At 43.5% G+C, this 21,927-nt stretch overlaps 1 protein-coding gene across 2 annotated transcripts in view; it reads left to right on the top strand.

Moving 5' to 3' along the window:
- The window catches only part of LOC147011562 (immunoglobulin superfamily member 10-like), a 127,879-nt gene that overhangs the window by 65,436 nt on the left and 40,516 nt on the right, over window positions 1–21,927 (top strand). Inside the window, exon 9 of one of the 2 annotated variants that reach the window (XM_085857035.1) lies at window positions 15,872–15,905. In XM_085857035.1, coding sequence (XP_085713161.1) covers window positions 15,872–15,905 — 34 coding nt within the window. Of the gene's footprint in view, window positions 1–15,871; window positions 15,906–18,885; window positions 19,306–21,927 lie in introns of both variants that reach the window. The other variant, XM_085857034.1, reaches the window with a different exon arrangement.

Raw genomic sequence — 21,927 nt, 5'->3', positions numbered from 1 at the left:
GGAAAAAGCTACAGGGAGGCATGGCAGTTATTTTCATGAAAAACACCTCAAGGTGCCAAAGCCAAGTCATCGATTCATCAGTCTTCCTCTTTCGTATGGCAGCTTGGCTGTTGGGTAGCTATCATTTTGTTGGTGCACAACTATGCCGCTGATGCAGTGCCCCTATACCAGTACACTGGTACTCATTTCACAAATCTCAGAAGGATGGAAGACTGAGTCAATCCCACCTGTTGTTAATTAAGTGGAAAATGGGGCTCAAATTCAGGACCCTAAGATCCCAAGCCAGCCATCCTAACTGCTAAGCCAACACGAGGTGACGATTCATCAGTAAAGTGTTACAACGATTGAAAACGAATGGAGGTGTTGCTGATAAACCTCGTGCTGGTCTTCCTCGCTCCTCTACAGATGGAACAAATTCTGAAAATGTTCTTGCTGTGATTGCAAGAACCCTCAAAAATAATTGAGATTAATTGGACTAGAAGTTGGAATTAGCTGTCCTTCCATTGCAATAATTTTGAAAGCGAACAAATATCACCCATAGAGGGGTTATCTTTGTGCAAGCTCTTCATGGAGACGATGCTGACCAATGTGTGGAATTTTGTTTGCATAGACTTGATGTGGAACCTACATTGTTATCTGACATCATCTTTAGTGAAGTCTCGTTCCATTTGACCAGGGAGTCAACAGTCATGATTGGCAATATTGAAGCAATGAGAATCCTAATTTGACCGAAGGAGCTCATGTTAAATATGATTCTGGAATTATGATGTGGCGTGCTATTCAGGGTGATGTTCTGTTCCACCCCTACTTTTACGAAGTGAATGTTTACGAAGTTAATGCGAGCTAACTCGCAATGTTGCAAAGGGTTTGGGTTCCTTGTTTGGATAGTATGCCTTTAGCACGATTGAGAAAAGTGTGGTGTCAAATGGATGGAGCATCGCCACACTATACTTTTACTCTCCAAACTGGCTGGATGAAACGATACCTTTCAGGTGGATAGGATCCTGTGGCCCAGTAAAATGACAGCGATGGCTCACGTCATCCAGATCTAACTCCACTAGACTTTTTCCAATGCGGACACCTGAAATTTGTGGTTTATAGCACAAGACCAAGCTGCATCGTATAGCTGAATGAAAATATTTGTAAGGAATGTTCTGACATCAATCTTTTCTTCTGAAGAAACGTTCAGAGAAATATATGTGCAATAATTGTTATGTGTATGCAAGTTAATGGGAATCCATTTGAACATTAAATAAATCAAAAGCAAAATGTATATTTTTTTCTTAGGGGTCCAGACTTCGATGACACCCTGTTCATAGCTAAACACACATACCTCTCTCTCTGGAGGAGCTGGTGCTTCATGGTTTTGTGGTGGTATGATTTGAGATGGGCTGTGTATTTTGGTCATTTACGGCCGATGTATAGCGAGTGGTGCATAGTCCTAAACATTCATCGTTTACATAGGGTGTGCAGAGGCAAGTGTTAAATGCATATTTTTAAGTACGTATTTTAGGTTTACATTTACAGCTGGACTTCTCCATAAGGCACTCTACTTATAACAAACATTCAGAACATGTTTTCATCAATACATATTTTCCCTGTATTCACATTAACCACATGCAGCTGGAACAAAAATTGGATACAAGGTAAAGGCTCATGGAAGAGCTCGAACACAGATCGGATCAGGACCTGGAGGGGGACAAGGTGTCAGGAAATTTGAAAAGAGGTGAGGATGGGGGCGGGGGGGGGGAGGGTAACGTGGGTCGAAAATATCACGGCTTTTGAGTGTGATGATCTCAGATGGTAATGAATTGAAAACTTGGAGGGAAGAATAAGATTGAAGAGATTGTGGAAATTAGATCCACAGGGTAGGTGAAAGAGAAATTAATGAGTGGGGTGAGCAATTACTCTGGATTGAGTAATTTCACCAGAAAGAGGTTATTTGTGAAATGCATGCACCCTGCAAAAACCAGTGGGGGGAGGGGGGTGGGGGACGAATCACAGAAAGGGCAGATGTTGCAAGATCAGAAGGCAGGAGGTAGAAGACAGAGAGACCACCGACCTGCTTGTGATGTCACGGTGATTGACCTGTATACTCAGCTTCATTGCAGGAGATTCCAATGATCTTGAAAGCCTTGGTTTCCATGGCATCAAACTGAGCAATATGTGAGGCAGGGGGCACCAGTCCAGAAGGGAGAGCAGTACTCCATCAAGCTGCTGATGAAAGCTTGAAGGTGGATAAGAGTTTAGGTGTGCTAAGTAAAAAATAAGCATGAAGGAGGATGCCCAGTCAAGAGATAGCTTTGGAGGGCCACTTAGAAATGTTGACTGCCCAAGAAAGATAAAAACTGATTGTGAGACGCAAGAGTTTGAGTGACTCAACTTCTTGAACAGGATTGTTATGGAAGTAGATGGGATGGTTTGACATGCGGTCTTTCAGAGAGAATGAGAGTGGGAGACTTCTTAGGATTGTTAGTGGGGCAGATAACAGCAATTTTTCAGAGGAATCGTGCAAATGATGATAAAAGCATCAAATTTGGCACATTTGTTCTCCAGGGGATTCTAATCAAATCTGCCTGATTGGCCATTTGAAATTCCAAATTTTGAAAAATTTGAAAAAAAAAAGTACTTCAAAAAAGTCAAGATCACGAATCAATGTTAGATGCTGGCTGAGATTGGTGAATGTTTCAGAAACATCATCAAAGACGTTCCAAGTCTGCCATGCAGTTTTCTTCCCTTTACAGCGGAAGGCAGACACGACGTCACATCCAGTGAACGCATGGAAGTATGGGATCCCTCTAGCTTTCTCAGGCCCTATTGCAGAAACTACCTCATGGACTGGAATCCATCGCACCTTGGCTCCTTGGACAAAGGCAATCCACATGTTCTCAAGACCTAGTTCCTGTAAGGATGGCAGTACAGATATTGCTATGACTAGTACGTCCGTGTCATTAGCCTTAATGATAATGGTCTTGCTACCATCCATCGTTGCATCCCTGGCGTGTACAAATATTCGAGTGTCAGCTTCTTCGTGACAACATGGTGACACAGCATCCAGTGACTTCCTTGTGTTGCTAATGGCATCTTCTCCTTTTGTGACAATGACTGTGCTTGTCGTCCGTGCTTCACATGTCTTTTCCACAAGGAAGTGAAACAGCTCAGTCTTGTTGCTGTCATCTATAAGAAAGCTTCTCCAGTTACTTGAGGTCTTACTGGTTCCTGTCACTCTTCTTCTGATTCCTTGCCCCCTTTTCGACCTTGCCTCGGACTTCAGACTTGACTTCTTGTACACATCAAACACTACGTCCACCCTCTCGTACCTAGCACCATAGGATTCCACATTTGGGATGATGTTTTCGTTAGCATAGTCATCAAATATCTATGAAGTGCGTGGAGGTAGGGCATTGATAAGTGCTGAGCCATCAATGATGACTGCATCTCCCCTTGGTTCTCTGTCTGGGATGTTCTCTTGCGCTTCAAGAATTTCAGCCAGCTGTGACTTCAAATTTTTTTGAAGTTTTTTTTTCTTCAAATTTTTCAAAATCTGTATTTTCAAATGGCAAATTGGGCAGATTTGATCAGAAAGCCCTGCAGAACAGAAATGCCAAATTTGATGCTTGTATCATAATTTGCACGATTTTTCTACTGTCTACTACACTATGTGAGACATATTGTTTGACCAGCTTGTGATTTTGTCAAAGTCTGAAGAGATGGAAGAGGCTGCTGCCTGCTTCTATTAAGGATGATGTATGTCACTGCAGAAGGGGAAGTCATTAGAAAATAGATAAAGAGAATTTTCCAGAAAGTCAGAAAGATCGTTAATGAACATTTGGACTAGGATAAGGCCAAGAACAGTCCTTGTGGCACTCCAGCCTTGACCAGGAGAGGAGATGAAAGGATTCCATGGAGATCCACATGTTTGCTCTGATAGTAGAGCAAGTCAGTAAGCCATGTGTTGAGTTGTCCTTGGATGCCATAGGCAGAGAGTTTGGAGAGAAAGAGAATGGCAGACTGCAATGAAAGCTCAATATATGTCTAGGGAGACAGCCTGATATCATTTCTGACATTGAATTTCTCCTTCCTTTGTTTGGTGAGTTCAAGCAGCATGTCCAATATAGGGTGATCTGGTCTGAATGCGAATTGATAATCTGAGATGCGGTCATTAGAGAAAAGGAAGGATTTATGTCAACTGCAATAATGGATTCCATGATGTTGCTGATGATTAGAAGCAAGCTGATAGGTCTGAAGTTAAGAGGATCAGCTTTTTTACATTGTTACCTCTGCCACTGAAGGTGAACAGAGGCTATTTTTTCACCCCTGGCTGTTTGTATATCTGTCTGTCTGTGAACATGATATCTCGAAAAATTGTAGACAGATCCAGAAGAAATTTGAAGGAGTCATTGGGTATGTGACAATGAATAAATGCTTCGATTTTGGTGAAGATCCGGATCCGGATCCAGAAGTAAGAATTTTGTAAGTGATTTTTCACCATTGAGAGATGGGGCCAAAACGATATACTGAATAACATGATATCTCAAAACGTTCTGGACGTGTTAAGGCAAAACTTGGTGGGTGAGTTTGTTATGTGACAAAAACAAGCCGATTCGATTTTGCTCCAAATCCAGATCTGGCTTATCAGTGGGAAAGAAATGTAAAATGTTCAGCCTGGTGGGGGTATGTGTTCTACTGAGTGCCGTTACAGTTTCTGTAATGTGGTGTAGTTGGCCGATTTCCAAGGAGATGGAAGTGTCCTAGTTCCTGGGGCAAATTCTAGGGTGAAAAGAGCAGAATGAGAATGTGCAAGAGTAACAGGGAATGTTTATAGGACATGAGCTGATGTCTTCTGGTCCAGTGGCAGAATGAGCATAGAGGGTTGATCTAAAATTCTCCACTTTCTCGGGTACAAAAGGCAGAGTTCAGGAGCAGTTGGTGAGACTGGGTTCAGTGGGTGCATGGAGTGAGGTGATTGGGACACAAGATTTGGAATCAAATGCAGAATTGAGGTATTCAGCCTTCTTATGAGAGGAGATGGGTGTGGTGCCATTTGAAGTGAGGGGAGGAATGGAAGGGGAGCATAAACCAGAAATTGACTTAACAAGGAGGCACCGACAGCTTTTAGAGGAGGGAGACAAGTTTGAAAGTTAATTTTGAGGTCCTACCGGTGCTGTTTTCTGGCTCTTCTGAAAGTGGACACACTTGTTGCGGGCTTGGTGGAATGATCTGAGATTGCCTTCAGTTGGGTTTGCCTTACAGGAGTAGAAGACAAGTTGTTTCAGAGGAACTGCCTCACCACAGGTTTCGTTTCTGTGGAAGACTTACCAGGCTGAATTCATTTTATATGTGGTCGATATAGGAGACTAGTCTGCGTGAGATGGCAGCTTGCAGTCCCTGTCAATCTGCCCGAGTGAACTGCCATCCTCACCAGGCATCCCTCTGAGGCCAGAGATATGTTGTCTCTCACAAGCATATGATCAGATGAACCACTTGGAGCAGAGGAAGAGCAAGAGACATTTGCAGGGAAGTTTGTCATCACCAAGTCCAGTAAGGAGGATTTGCATTCGGAGAAATCCGAGTTGGAGAGTTCACAGATTGAGTCAGCCCGATGGAGTCACAGCATAACTTTACTGAAGTGGTATGTTGATTAGAAAGGTACCAACACCCTGGCAATTTATATGGTGACAATTGAAATCACCACATATGAGAAAGGCAGAGAGAGACAGAGAGAGAGAGTGAGAGTGAGAGTGAGAGTGAGAGTGAGAGTGAGAGTGAGAGTGAGAGTGAGAGTGAGAGAGAGAGAGAGAGAGAGAGAGAGAGAGAGAGAGAGAGAGAGAGAGAGAGAGAGAGAGAGAGAGAGAGAGAGATGGGATGAGTGGTTAAAAGTTTGTTCATGTTGTCTTAGAGTTAGAGAGAGATGTAGATGGAGCCATCACTGTTTGGAGGACAGGACAACACACAGAGAGAGAAGATGGGGGAGCAGGGGGGAAGTCACAACAAAAGGTACTCCTGGGGGTTGGTTGGTGTAAAATCAATACATGGCCAGTAAGAAATTTAATTTTGGTGTAAAGTTCTACCACCTCTAATGTTATCTACAGCCTTCTTTCTGGTCTTTCACTCTAATCTTTCCATGGTCTGACCCCATCCAGGTATCTGCAAGGTGCATGTGATACACCACCAACCCCCTTCTGGTGAAATTCCTAAAATACAGAATCACTGCCCACCTCCACTCATTCGTACCTCTTTTTCCCCCACCTATGGAACCAACTCACACATTCTCTTCAATCTCATTCTTCCCTGTAGGTTTTGAAGAGAGCTGTTCACCACCATCTCACATCTTCCCCCATCCAAAACCATGATTTTTTTTCTACTCCCATAAACACCCCCTACCCACCCCCAATCCCTCCTCCTTCCAAATGTCCTGTTTTTCCTTCCTGAGAGTTTGCTTCGGTACCCATCTTCTTCAGTCTGTGTGTCCTCCCCGACCCCTCATTCCTCCTCACACCTATTATTTGTCCAAGTCTCCCTCTATTTTTGTCCTTCAACTCTGTTGGTAGTGTTCTCCCCCTACCCACTCCACTCTCTCTGTGCTGTTACCGTTTTTCTGTTGCGTCCTGGTCCGTTCAATGTTCTAGTTCTTCCACGAGCCTTGACTATGTATACCACAAAAGTGCAACTCCACCGCCACAGTGAGGATCAGGCCTAAGAAATTTGAGGAGACAATAGCAGGAGACAGGAGACAATAGGAGATACAGTTAGGTGCCAGGGAAGTCGTTTGGGAAGGAGGATTCTTTTAAACAGATGATATCCAGTTTATCAGCAGCGGCCTGGATTGAGATATCTGCTGGTTGGAACAGTGGCCTCGGATGTTTGAGGTTCGAACACTTAGGGACACAGGAGGAGGCATTGGAAGGGTGCATGATTAGGGTGGGGGGAAGGCTGGGGGGTGCGAGAAAGGGGGAGACTGTGAGTATAATGGTACATATGGGACCGGGGTGGGTGGAATGAAGATATTGATATTCAGTTTGGAGATATTGATAAAATAATGAAGTACAGGAAATATAGGCAGAGGGAATTACAAATGGATTGAAGATGGGGTATTGGAATGAAAAAGATAAGTTTTTTGTTAGTATTTATTTTTTGAAGCAACAATACTTGGGAGAAAAAAAATGTAACGAGAAACGTGGCTTCAAAACAGAAAAGATTTGGCTGCAGCACTGTGCTACCTATCCTAGGAGTGGGCCAGAGCCAACTGGACACGGAATTGACAATATAGTACAATAAGGTATGATTTAAGTAATAAAATTGGACGAAAACACAACAAGCAACACAGGGACAAAAATATAACAGAATGACACGACAATCTGACAATTGAGTCAACCTGCAGCAAACTCTGAACCGGAAATCCAATGAGAGAAACATAAAATCACCTAAAAAGTTTGTAATTTAGGGATTTGTGATCATGTTACTGTGATACATGGTGTTAAAGTAGCAAATTGTCATTGTCCAAGGTCATTGACCTCTAAAGGTCATTAAAGGTCAAAGGCAAGATGGCTGCACATTTGAAAATAAATCAAAGAACACAAAGAGACGCCGTGAAAATATCAAGTATTTATCACAAAGTGCACAATTTTCTTACCTATCAGTCCTGTGCTACCTATCTGATTCCTCTTTAAACCTATCAGTACTTTGATACCTGTCTGATTCCACTTTAAACCTATCAGTACTGTGCCACCTGTGTGATTCCACTTTAAACCGATCAGTACTGTGCTTCCTATCTGATTCCATTATAAACCTTTCAGTACTGTGCTTCCAATATGATTCCACTTTAAACCTATCAGTACTGTGCTACCTGTCTGATTCCACTGTAAACCTATCAGTACTATGATACCTGTCTGATACCACTTTAAACCTATCAGTCCTGTGATACCTGTCTGATTCCACTTTAAACCTATCAGTACTGAGCTACCTGTCTGATTCCACGTTAAACCTTTCAGTCCTGTGCTACCTGTCTGATTCCACTTGAAACCTATCAGTACTGTGCTACCTATCTGATTCCACTTTCAACCTATCACGACTGTGATACCTGTCTGATTCCACTTTAAACCTATCAGTACTGTGCTACCTGTCTAATTCCACGTTAAACCTAACAGTCCTATGCTACCTGTCTGATTACACTTCAAACCTATCAGTACTGTGCTGCCTGTCTCATTCCAGTTTAAACCAATCTGTACTGTGATAGCTGTCTGATTCCAGTTTAAACCTATCAGTACTGTGCTACCTGTCTGATTCCACTTTAAACCTATGAGTACTGTGCGACCTATCTGATTCCACTTTAAACCTATCAGTACTGTGATAGCTGTCTGATTCCACTTAAAACTTAACAGTCCTGTGATACCTGTCTGATTCCACTTTAAACCTATCACTACTTTGATACCTGTCCCATTCCACTTTAAACCTATCAGTACTGTGCTATCTGTCTGATTGCACCTGAAAGCTATCAGTACTGTGATACCTGTCTGATTCCACTTTAAAACTATCAGTACTGTGACACCTGTCTGATTACACTTTAAGCCTAACAGTACTGTGCTACCTTTCTGATTCCACTTAAAACTGATCAGTACTGTGCTACCTGTCTGATTCCACTTTAAACTAATCAGTCCTGTGCTACCTGTCTGATTCCACTTTAAACCTATCAGTACTGTGATATCTGTCCGATTCCACTTTAAACCTATCCGTCCTGTGCTAACTGTCTGATTCCTCTTTAAACCTATCAGTACTTTGATACCTGTCTGATTCCACTTTAAACCTCTCAGTACTGTGCCACCTGTGTGATTACACTTTAAACCGATCAGTACTGTGCTTCCTATCTGATTCCATTATAAACCTTTCAGTACTGTGCTTCCAATATGATTCCACTTTAAACCTATCAGTACTGTGCTACCTGTCTGATTCCACTGTAAACCTATCAGTACTATGATACCTGTCTGATACCACTTTAAACCTATCAGTCCTGTGATACCTGTCTGATTCCACTTTAAACCTATCAGTACTGTGCTACCTGTCTGATTCCACGTTAAACCTTTCAGTCCTGTGCTACCTGTCTGATTCCACTTGAAACCTATCAGTACTGTGCTACCTATCTGATTCCACTTTCAACCTATCACGACTGTGATACCTGTCTGATTCCACTTTAAACCTATCAGTACTGTGCTACCTGTCTAATTCCACGTTAAACCTAACAGTCCTATGCTACCTGTCTGATTACACTTCAAACCTATCAGTACTGTGCTGCCTGTCTCATTCCAGTTTAAACCAATCTGTACTGTGATAGCTGTCTGATTCCAGTTTAAACCTATCAGTACTGTGCTACCTGTCTGATTCCACTTTAAACCTATGAGTACTGTGCGACCTATCTGATTCCACTTTAAACCTATCAGTACTGTGATAGCTGTCTGATTCCACTTAAAACTTAACAGTCCTGTGATACCTGTCTGATTCCACTTTAAACCTATCACTACTTTGATACCTGTCCCATTCCACTTTAAACCTATCAGTACTGTGCTATCTGTCTGATTGCACCTGAAAGCTATCAGTACTGTGATACCTGTCTGATTCCACTTTAAAACTATCAGTACTGTGACACCTGTCTGATTACACTTTAAGCCTAACAGTACTGTGCTACCTTTCTGATTCCACTTAAAACTGATCAGTACTGTGCTACCTGTCTGATTCCACTTTAAACTAATCAGTCCTGTGCTACCTGTCTGATTCCACTTTAAACCTATCAGTACTGTGATATCTGTCCGATTCCACTTTAAACCTATCCGTCCTGTGCTAACTGTCTGATTCCTCTTTAAACCTATCAGTACTTTGATACCTGTCTGATTCCACTTTAAACCTCTCAGTACTGTGCCACCTGTGTGATTACACTTTAAACCGATCAGTACTGTGCTTCCTGTCTGATTCTTTTTTAAACCTTTCAGTACTGTGCTTCCAATATGATTCCACTTTAAACCTATCAGTACTGTGCTACCTGTCTGATTCAACGTTAAACCTATCAGTACTGTGCTACGTATCTGATTCCACTTTAAATCTATCAGTACTGTGCTACCTATCTGATTCCACTTTAAACCTATCAGTACTGTCCTACCTGTCTGATTCCAGTTTAAACCTATAAGTACTGTGCTACCTATCTGATTCTACTTTAAACCTATCAGTGCTGTGCTACCTATCTGATTCGAATTTAAACCTATCAGTACTGTGATGACTGTCTGATTCCAGTTTAAACCTATCATTACTGTGCTACCTGTCTGATTCCACTTTAAACCTATCAGTACTGTGCTACCTATCCGATTCCACTTTAAACCTATCAGTCCTGTGCTACCTGTTTGATTCCACTTTTAACCTATCAGTACTGTGTTACCTGTCTGATTCCACTATATACCTATCAGTCCTGTGCTACCTGTCTGATTCCACTTTAAACCTATCAGTACTGTGCTACCTGTGTGATTCCAATTTAAACCTATCCGTCCTGTGCTTCCTGTCTGATTCCACTTTAAACCTATCAGTACTGTGATACCTGTCTGATTCCACTTTAAACCCATCAGTCCTGTGCTACCTGTCTGATTCCTCTTTAAACCTATCAGTACTGTGATACCTGTCTGATTGCACTTTAAACCTATCAGTACTGTGACACCTGTCTGATTCCACTTTAAACCTATCAGTACTGTGTCACCTGTCTGATTCCACTTTAAACATAACAGTACTGTGCTACCTTTCTGATTCCACTTTAAACCTAACAGTACTGTGCTACCTTTCTGATTCCACTTAAAACTGATCAGTACTGTGCTACCTGTCTGATTCCACTTTAAACTTATCAGTCCTGTGCTACCTGTCTGATTCCACTTTAAACTTATCAGTCCTGTGCTACCTGTCTGATTCCACTTTAAACCTATCAGCACTGTGATACCTGTCTGATTCCAGTATAAACCTATCAGTACTGTGCTGCCTGTCTGATTCCACTTTAAACCGACGAGTACTGTGCCACCTATCCGATTCCACTTTAAACCTATCAGTACTGTGCCAACTGTCTGATTCCACTTTGAACCTATCATTACTGTGCTACCTGTCTGATTCTACTTTAAACATATCAGTCCTGTGCTACCTGTTTGATTCCACGTTAAACCTATCAGTACTGTGTTACCTGTCTGATTCCACTTTAAACCTAGCAGTCCTGTGCTACCTGTCTGATTCCACTTTAAACCTATCAGTACTGTGCTACCTCTGTGATTCCAATTTAAACCTATCCATCCTGTGCTACCTGTCTGATTCCACTTTAAAACTATCAGTACTGTGATACCTGTCTGATTCCACTTTAAACCTATCAGTCCTGTGCTACCTGTCTGATTCCTCTTTAAACCTATCAGTACTGTGATTCCTGTCTGATTGCACTTTAAACCTATCAGTACTGTGACACCTGTCTGATTCCACTTTAAACCTATCAGTACTGTGACACCTGTCTGATTCCACTTTAAACATAACAGTGCTGTGCTACCTTTCTGATTCCACTTTAAACCTAACAGTACTGTGTTACCTTTCTGATTCCACTTAAAACTGATCAGTACTGTGCTACCTGTCTGATTCCACTTTAAACTTATCAGTCCTGTGCTACCTGTCTGTTTCACTTTAAACCTATCACGACTGTGATACCTGTCTGATTCCACGTTAAACCTCTCAGTCCTGTGCTACCTGTCTGATTCCACTTGAAACCTATCAGTGCTGTGCTACCTATCTGATTCGAATTTAAACCTATCAGTACTGTGATGACTGTCTGATTCCACTTTAAACCTATCAGTACTGTGCTACCTGTCTGATTCCACTTTAAACCGACGAGTACTGTGCCACCTATCCGATTCCACTTTAAACCTATCAGTACTGTGCCAACTGTCTGATTCCACTTTGAACCTATCATTACTGTGCTACCTCTGTGATTCCAATTTAAACCTATCCGTCCTGTGCTACCTGTCTGATTCCACTTTAAAACTATCAGTACTGTGATACCTGTCTGATTCCACTTTAAACCTATCAGTCCTGTGCTACCTGTCTGATTCCTCTTTAAACCTATCAGTACTGTGATACCTGTCTGATTCCACTTTAAACCTATCAGTACTGTGACACCTGTCTGATTCCACTTTAAACATAACAGTGCTGTGCTACCTTTCTGATTCCACTTTAAACCTAACAGTACTGTGCTACCTTTCTGATTCCACTTAAAACTGATCAGTACTGTGCTACCTGTCTGATTCCACTTTAAACTTATCAGTCCTGTGCTACCTGTCTGATTCCACTTTAAACCTATCAGCATTGTGACACCTGTCTGATTACACTTTAAACCTTTCAGTCCTGTGCTACCTGTCTGATTCCACTTCAAACCTTTCAGTACTGTGCTGCCTGTCTGATTCCAGTTTAAACCTATCAGTACTGTGATACCTGTTTGATTCCAGTTTAAACCTATCAGTACTGTGCTACCTGTCTGATTCCACTTTAAACCTATGAATACTGTGCGCCCGATCTGATTCCACTTTAAACCTATCAGTACTGTGCCACCTGTCTGATTCCACTTTAAACCTATCATTACTGTGCTACCTGTCTGATTCTACTTTAAACCTATCAGTACTGTGATACCTGTCTCATTCCACTTTAAACCTCTCAGTCCTGTGTTACCTGTCTGATTCCACTTTAAACGTATCAGTACTGTGCTACCTGTCTGATTCCAATTTAAACCTATCAGTCCAGTGCTACCTGTCTGAGTCCACTTTAAACCTATCAGTACTGTGATACCTTTCTGATTCCACTTTAAACCTATCAGTCCTGTGCTCCCTGTCTGATTCATCTTTAAATCTATCAGTACTGTGATACCTGTCTGATTCCACTTTAAACCTATCACGACTGTGATACCTGTCTGATTCCACTTTAAACCTATCAGTACTGTGCTACCTGTCTGATTGCACTTGAAACATATCAGTACTGTGATACCTGTCGGATTCCACTTTAAACCTATCAGTACTGTGACACCTGTCTGATTACACTTTAAACATAACAGTACTGTGCTACCTTTCTGATTCCACTTAAAACTGATCAGTACTGTGCTACCTGTCTGATTCCACTTTAAACTTATTAGTCCTGTGCTACCTGTCTGAGTCCACTTTAAACCTATCAGTACTGTGCCACCTGTCTGATTCCACTTTAAACCTATCATTACTTTGATACCTGTCTGATTCCACTTTAAACCTATCAGTACTGTGCCACCTGTGTGATTCCACTTTAAACCGATCAGTACTGTGATACCTGTCTGATTCCAGTTTAAACCTATCATTACTGTGCTACCTGTCTGATTCTACTTTAAACCTATCAGTACTGTGATACCTATCTGATTCCACTTTAAACCCATCAGTACTGTGCCAACTGTCTGATTCCACTTTGAACCTATCAGTACTGTGATACCTATCTGATTCCACTTTAAACCCATCAGTACTGTGCTTCCTATCTGATTCCACTTTAAACCTATCAGTACTGTGCAACCTGTCTGATTCCACTTTAAACTTATCAGCACTGTGATGCTTGTCTGATTCCACTTTAAACCTATCAGTACTGTGCTACCTATCTGATTCCACTTTAAACCGATCAGTACTGTGCCACCTGTCTGATTCCACGTTAAACCTATCAGTACTGTGATACCTGTCTGATTCCACTTTAAACCTATCACTACTGTGATACCTGTCTGATTCCACTTTAAACCTATCAGTACTGTGATACCTGTCTGATTCCACTTTAAACCTATCAGTACTGTGCCACCTGTCTGATTCCACTTTAAACCTATCAGTACTGTGATACCTATCTGATTCCACTGTAAACCCATCAGTACTGTGCCACCTCTCTGATTCCACTTTTAACCTATCTTGGTATTGAATGCAGGGATATCGATTTGAGCCACTCATATCATGTAAAAGTTGTAACGAACTCCATCAGACTCGATCGAGCAGGAAGCGGAAACTGCGTATATTGACGCGATGTCAATTCACTGTGTCTCACAAATAAGCGCATCCGTAAACTACAACAACAATGCAATTAATAAACTACAACAGTAATGCAATTAATAAACTACAACAACAATGCAATTAATAAACTACAACAACAATGCAATTAATAAACTACAACAACAATGCAATTAATAAACTACAACAACAATGCAATTACGAGTCAGAGTAATATGTTACAAAGGGTATATTACTGGCACAGATCACTGAATCATAAAGAGTTAACAAAAAAATCCATAATGACATGGAAAGCAGAGAGGGAAGGAGAGAGAGCAATGGAGTGCTTTATTCAAAACTGCCAAATACAGCTCATCGCTTTGTTAACGGGAATATTAATCAAGGGGGGAAAGAAGAGGGAAGGGAGGGAGGGAGAGAGAGGAGGGCAGGGAGGGAAGGGAGGAAGTGAAGGGAGGGAATGGAGGGAAGGGAGGGAGGAAAGGGAGCGAAGGCGAGAAATGGAGGGAAGGGAGGGAGGGGAGGGAGAGAGGAGGGAGGGGAGGGAGAGAGGAGGGAGGTGGGGGAGAGAGAGGAAGGAGGAGAGAGGAGGGAGGGGAGGGAGAGAGGAGGGAGGGAGGGAGAGAGGAGGGAGGGGAGGGAGAGAGGAGGGAGGTGGGGGAGAGAGGAGGGAGGTGGGGGAGAGAGGAGGGAGGTGGGGGAGAGAGAGGAAGGAGAGGGAGAGAGCGGAGATGGAGAGAGAGAGAGAGAGAGAGAGAGAGAGAGAGAGAGAGAGAGAGAGAGAGAGAGAGAGAGAGAGAGAGAGAGAGAGAGAGAGAGAGAGAGAGAAAGAAGGAGAAAGAGGAGGGAGGGAGAGAGGAGAGGGGAGAGGGAGTGATGAGAGGGAGCGAAGGTTGAGAGGAGGGAGAGAAGGGAGAGAGGATGGAGAGAAGAGAGAGGAGGGAAGCAGGGCAGAGAGCAGTTGGGTGGGGGGGGGGAGGAGGGAGGTGGGGAAAGGAGTAATGGGGGAGCGAGGAGAAGAGAGCAATGAGGGGTGGGGGAGATAGTTCTCATAGTGTGCATGCAAATTTTGGGGCCCCCCTTGGTATCATGTATGTCAGGTATGTCAGGTATATAAGGGGCCCCCTTGTATGTCAGGTCAGGTTCGATTTGTGACCTGCTACAGGTACCATGTAAACCTGTACTAACCTGTTCCATGGTCGGGTTGTCGGCGACTAAACCGTCTCCTCCACCAGGTTTTCTGGTGAGGAGGGTGTTTGGATATGGACACCCAGCAGGATTAAAAACAAAACCTGTCAAAGGGCGGAGGAGCTCCTTGTGAGCCAACGGCCATCCATATCTAGTGCCCAACTGTGTCTGCGGACGTCCTCCTGCAGTTGGGTCACTTCTTATTAGGAGGTTGGTGGCAGGATTTGCACTCCGGCCACCGTAAAACCCTTCATTCCGCAAAACGCAAAAACGCAAAAAAATCTGAAAACCCACTCCATGGGAGTACCTCCTGTGCAGCTTCCCTTCGCAGGGCAGCTCACCGGATGACGGGATTGGGGCAAAGCCTTCGGGACCCCCAATCTTTGATAGGAGGGAAACCACGGGGTAACATCCCTGGGTCAGATTGCGGGAGAGTGTGTCGGAGTGGTGCTGAGGTGTCGTCCACCAGACGGCGGTCTCCTTGGGTTAACTTGAGGCGGTCCCTTCGGGTGGGTGCCTGGAATGTCCTATCTCTAAGAGAGGATGATCACCTGTCTCTGTTATCATCTGAGCTCAGGCGTTTGGACATCGGGATTGCAGCTCTCTCTGAGGTTCGGAGACAGGATTGCGGCAAGATAATGGTGGGTGGTTACACCTACTATTGGTCTGGTCGCTCTGATGGTTACCATACCCAAGGAGTTGCTGTAGCTGTGTCCAATAAGCTGACCCCAATGATAATTGAGGTAACACCGGTCAACGAGCGTATTATGAGATTAAGGATTCGTCACTCCTTAGGTGTCATTTCCCTGGTCTCTGTTTATGCTCCGACTGAGGCGAGTGATCTCACCGTGAAGGATGCATTCTACGCCACACTCGAGTCTGTGGTTGATCAGTGCCCCAGACGAGATACACTTCTAGTCTTGGGGGATTTCAATGCATCGACTGGAACTGATAGGGACGGTTATGAGGTGTGTGTTGGTCCCCATGGGTCAGGAACTATGAACCAGAATGGCACGAAGTTCCTTGACTTTGCAAGAAGTCATGGACTTAGGGTGGCTGGTTCATGGTTTCAGCGCCCACAAGCTCATCGCTGGACTTGGTATTCCAACGCTGGCGGTGTGGCAAAGGAGATTGACCATGTCCTCATTGACGGTTGTTGGAGGATGATCCAGAACTGCAGGGTCTACCAGAGTGCTCAGTTCCTCAATACTGACCACAAGCTTGTTGTAGCAACTCTAAAGCTGCACCTTAAATCCTGGAGAATGGTACCATCCCAGCCGAGGCTGGTTGTTGCCAAGCTCAGGGATGAGAGAGTAGCTGAGGAGTTTGCGAACAGGCTGAGTGGACACTTGGGGGGTCTGGGTGCTTTGGGGGGTCCTGAAGAGTTGTGGAGCGCCTTCAAGACCACCATCCTTGATGTTGCCGGTGGATGCCTTGGAGCTCACCGCAGGGCAAAGAAGAATTTTGTCTCTCAAGGGACACTGGATACCATTGACCAGAGTCGCAGGGCCAGGCTGAATGGCAGAGCTGAGCTGTTCAGGGAGCTGAGGCGTAAAACTGTACGTGCACTGAGGGTGGACAAGGAGGCCTATGTGCGAGGAATCTGTGAGGGGGTAGAGCATCACCTGTGGACAGGTGATTCTCGTCCCGCTTACAGGGGAATTCGCGCATTACGTTCATCCAAGCCCATCCCTCGGAGCACTACAGTTCGAGCAGAGAGTGGTAGGCTCTTGACAGAGGAGTCTGAAGTGAAGGCCCGCTGGGCCAGTTACTTTGAGCGGTTGTACCAGGCTGATCCCCCAACTGTCGAGTTGGACGTCAAGGGTGTTACAATCCCTGTTGCTGACCCTCGAATCAACTGTGGTCCACCTACGCTTGTGGAAACACGGGCTGCGGTGAACCAGTTGAAACGGGGCAAAGCTCCAGGGATCTGTGGCATCCATGCCGAACTTCTCAAGGCTGGTGGAAATGCTGCACTCGTGTTGTTGCATGCAGTTTTGTGCTCTGCCTGGAACACAGGCATCATCCCAACTGACTGGAAGAGGGGCCTTGTTGTCCCTCTCTGGAAAGGGAAGGGTGATCGCTAAGACTGCAACAACTACCGAGGGGTGACGCTGCTCTCAGTGCCGGGCAAGGTCTTTGCTCGGATAATTCTCGATAGGGTTCGCCACCATCTGCTTGAGCACCAGCGTCCAGAGCAGTCAGGCTTTACACCAAAGAGGTCAACGATTGACCGTATCCTTGCACTACGTGTCCTCACCGAACGCAGACGAGAGTTTCGGCAGGGGCTGCTTGCAGCCTATGTTGATCTCTGTAAAGCGTTCGATTCAGTGAATCGGGATGTCCTCTGGAGGATTCCTTGGTCTTCGTGGGGTGCCACCAAAACTGATCGATCTGATGTCTGAACTCTACTCTGGTACTGAGAGTGCTGTGAAGTGTGGTGGTACCATCTCTGACTTATTTCCAGTTGTTACTGGAGTTCATTAGGGATGTGTACTTGCCCCCACACTTTTCAGCACTTGTATGGACTGGATTCTAGGGAGGATGTCGGAGAGATCAAGTTGCGGTGCATCATTTGGGAATGTCAAGATCTCGGACCTTGACTTTGCAGATGATGCAGTCATCTTTGCGGAGACTTTAGACATCCTCTTGGGGGCCCTCGAGGTGCTGAATGAGGAGTCGGAGCCGTTGGGATTACGGGTTTCTTGGGTCAAAACTAAGATCCAGCCTTTCCGTGACATCTTGGATGCTGCTGTCCTGTCTGTGTCTGTTTGTGGTGAGGATGTTGAGGTCGTGGAGAGATTCACTTACCTTGGCAGTGATATTCATGTCTCTGCTGGCTGCGAGTCAGAGGTCAATAGACGTCTGTGTCGGGCCTGGGGAGTCATGGATTCACTGGATCATGGGGTGTGGCGCTGCCGGTACCTGTGCGGGAGGACGAAAGTCCGAGTCTTCAGGTCCTTGGTACTTCCAGTCTTGCTCTATGGGTGCGAGACTTGGACTCTGACCAAGGATCTGAGACGGAGACTTAATTCCTTTGGTACCAGGTCTCTTCGGAGAATCCTTGGCTATCGCTGGTCGGATTTTGTGTCCAACGAGTGGTTGCTGAGAGAGACTCGGATGAGATTTGTTACCTGCATAGTCCGTGAGCGTCAGTTGCGGCTGTATGGACATGTGGCTCGTTTTCCTGACTCTGATCCTGCTCACCAGATTCTCTCAGCGAGGGAGTCTCATGAGTGGAGGAGGCCAGTGGTTCGACCACGTGCCTCATGGTTGCAACAGGTTGACCATCATCTCAAGGAGATGGGGATGGGCCTGGCATCTGCCTGGGGGATGGCCAGACGGAGGCCCCTGGAGTACCGGCGGAAAGTGGACGCAGCGACGTGCTGTTCTGGCACATGCTCCCATACCTGACCTGACCTTGGTATCATGGTTTTGGAGTGTTGGAGGAGACACACCCACACACAAACACACACACACACACACACATTTATTAGTGGAGATTAAAAACGAATTTCAATAAATACTAAATATAATATTTAGAAAAATTATTGTCTTGATTTGTTTGTTTGTTTTTGAATCAAACGTTTTCTGAAATTTTGAACTCATATCCTGATCAATTTTATGTCTCAAACTCTTTTCCCTTCAGGATTGCAGATCCAGACCACGGACGTCTGTACAAAAGTAGGGACAATTAAACTTTGTGTCGAACGGGAGGTGATCGGTGTGCGTGGAGATGATTTGATTCTTCCATGCCAATTGAGTCACAATGAAGGAAACAACATAAAGGATTTTATTTTTATTTGGTACAAATTCTACAGTGGCAAACCCAACGTGATCTTCAAAAGCTCCGAGAATGTCATGCGTGATAGTTTCAAAGGGAGGATTCAAAGTTTGGGAAACTCAAATATGGGAAACGGATCGGTGAGGATCAGAGATCTGAAAATGGAGGATCAGGGGATGTATAAGTGTCGTTTTGAGTTCTATATGTGGGGAGGTTGGTTCAGCAGATGGAATTATGATGGATTCCAGGCAGGAACAGGAAAAGATACAAACGTTCGTGTTGATGGTGAGTGTTTTCTCTTTAAAATAATAATTTTTCGTAAATAATAAAGAGTTGTTAAAATATAATTATATTGATGAATCCTGCAGTCATTCTTGGTGGAGATTCATCAGGAGTTTTCTTACTCAACCACATGATCCCTATTCCATAGCAGACTCTCTTTACGTTGTCTATGTATTGGAAACATATAGTATTTATTCCACTCCTTTCTCCGTACGTGAAATGTCTCTATTTTCATCCATCCCCCTATATAATGGAAAAGTGTTTATAGTATACATTTTATGGTACACAGATCATAAACCATAGACTTTTATCAAGAACTTTATGATCTTTATGTAGATTTTCTCGTTCTAACTGTGCGAGTTTCTGTTATTCTTCTTTATTCCCTGCTTGTGAAGTAGGATGGATCATGAAGGTGTTGTTACCCTGTGCGCATAGCGCAAATTGTTGTTAAGCAATTGATTCACTCTGTCTGTCTGTCTGTCTGTCTGTCTGTCAGCGTATTTCTATGATCGAGGAACTACTTCATTTGAATTGAATTTTATATTTTGAACACAAGAACACAAACCTGAACATGGATCAGAACACGAACCTGGAGCTCTGAATTTGCCAGATTTTATGTCCCGAGTCTCATCCTCATCACGCATGCGTCTGAGAGGGTTAAAGCAATTGCTTCAGCCAGTCAGCCTGCCTTGCAGTATCAAAAAAAACTTGAAAATTATTCCAAACAGGAAATTTGCTGTTTTTAGCGACGTCATGAAGCACACAAACAACACGCACGAAGAACTAATTTAACATGTTAAATAATGTGGTGTAGAAGACGGTGCCTCAATGGCGGTAAATGTTTTATTTTGGGTTTTTTTCTTCGGTCTTTATAACTTTTGTTTTATTTCAATTTAATTATATATTTGAACACAAATCACCTGATTTGCACATCCAAAAATCTCCAGTTTAACAGTGCGTGGGCAAAATGTTATGCCATCTTGATCAATCAAATTTGCCACGTGCCCGAAGGGCGGAGTAAGCATGCGATTCAGACAAAATGGCGGACATCGTGATGCAACAACAGGTCTAACTTTGTCCAAAATATTTTTTTCTCAAAGATCAATACAAAATCGTCAGTTACTGTGAGAAGACTTGGCAGAAGGTTCAGCTCTAGACTGTTCAGTTTGACCTGTTGGCTTCGTATAGTTGCCCTCACACCTGTTATTCAAAGTTCACAAACTAAGTTAATATAGAACGTGTTCACAAATGCAAAGCAATAGTTGAAAGGACCCTTCCCATCTCCGTTTTCTCAAGACAGTGCAGGGTTAGGTGTTGTACGAACTCTCCAGATATTATTATTATTATTATTATTATTATTATTATTATTATTATTATTATAACTTCAACATATTTTGTTTGTCATTCAAAGTAGTTTGATATGTTGGTTTCTGTGCAGATTGCTAAAAATATATAAATCCACACAGCTCAATGAACTTTGAAAAAGATGGTCCAGTGCTTCACAAGTTTTTAGTTTCTGGACACTTTCAAAGCAGAACTTATAGTTTCTGAAGTTTTCAAAATGAACTGCTTGTTTGAAAAGAAACCGTTTCTAGACACTTTCAAAGCAGAACTTATAGTTTCCGAAGTTTTCAAAATGAACTGCTTGTTTGAAAAGAAACCGATATTGTTTGTACACAAAAACCCCAAGTTATCTTCTTCGTGAAGACAAGTTCCCAATAACGTGGTTACTGAAGCTCTCACACTTATCCTTTTGTTCTTAAAGGGTTACATATTAATGGACATGTGTCCACATTGTGGATTTTTCTTTAGCCCTATAATGTTTTCATTTTATAACTATCTGATGTGAAATAGCATGATGTAATTGGTGCAGTTGACTTTTTTTTGTTTCAATGCTTGAAAAATATAGTTGCGATATTTACACCCCCCCCTCCCCGAAAATAAAACCCGATTGATATTAACTTTAAATCACTTTGTTAGGCTTCTAACAAGTGTGTGTCCATTCCGAGGCAAGCCAGAACACGTAATCCTGCAATTCTCAAGGCAAAACTTTCCAAACAATCTCTATTTCCTCAAAATCATGGTTGTGGCTTGTCAATCTGTCTTCTTTGGATGCTCCCCCTCCATCACCTTCGTCACCTCAAATGGCATATCTGTAGACTCTGCTCACCTCCACTCATTTGTTATTCTTTTCTCTCATCTCTGGAACCAACCTCCTCAGTCTGTTCAATCCCATTCTTCCCTCCAAGGGTTCAAGAAAACTGTTCACCACTACTTAAGGTCATCCCCTATCCATACTCATGATCGTGTCAACCCCCAAGTGGCCTCATTTCCAAGCACTCCCTTTTTCCAAGTTATTGTGATTTTTTTTTCGCCCTCTCCCTCACCTCTTCTTATTTGTTAGTTGTCAGTTGGTTTGTTCCTTTTCTGTTACATCCCCACTTTTCCCTTCCTCTTCTTGCTGCATCTCATTCAGTTTGAGTGGAGCTTCTTCACCCCCAATGCGTCCTTCTCCGCCTCTCCCAGATATCACACTCTCTTTCTCTATACTACTCTGCTGTTGGTGTTTTCTCCTTTCCATTTTGTTCCCTTCTAATCTGCTTCATCTCATCCACGAGCCTCATT

Source organism: Eptatretus burgeri, chromosome 15 (assembly GCF_056783735.1).
Source record: "Eptatretus burgeri isolate ZD-2024b chromosome 15, Ebu_testis_v1, whole genome shotgun sequence".
In the NCBI taxonomy this organism is placed as follows: Eukaryota; Metazoa; Chordata; class Myxini; order Myxiniformes; family Myxinidae; genus Eptatretus; species Eptatretus burgeri.
This window is presented reverse-complemented; position numbering and strand designations above follow the sequence as displayed.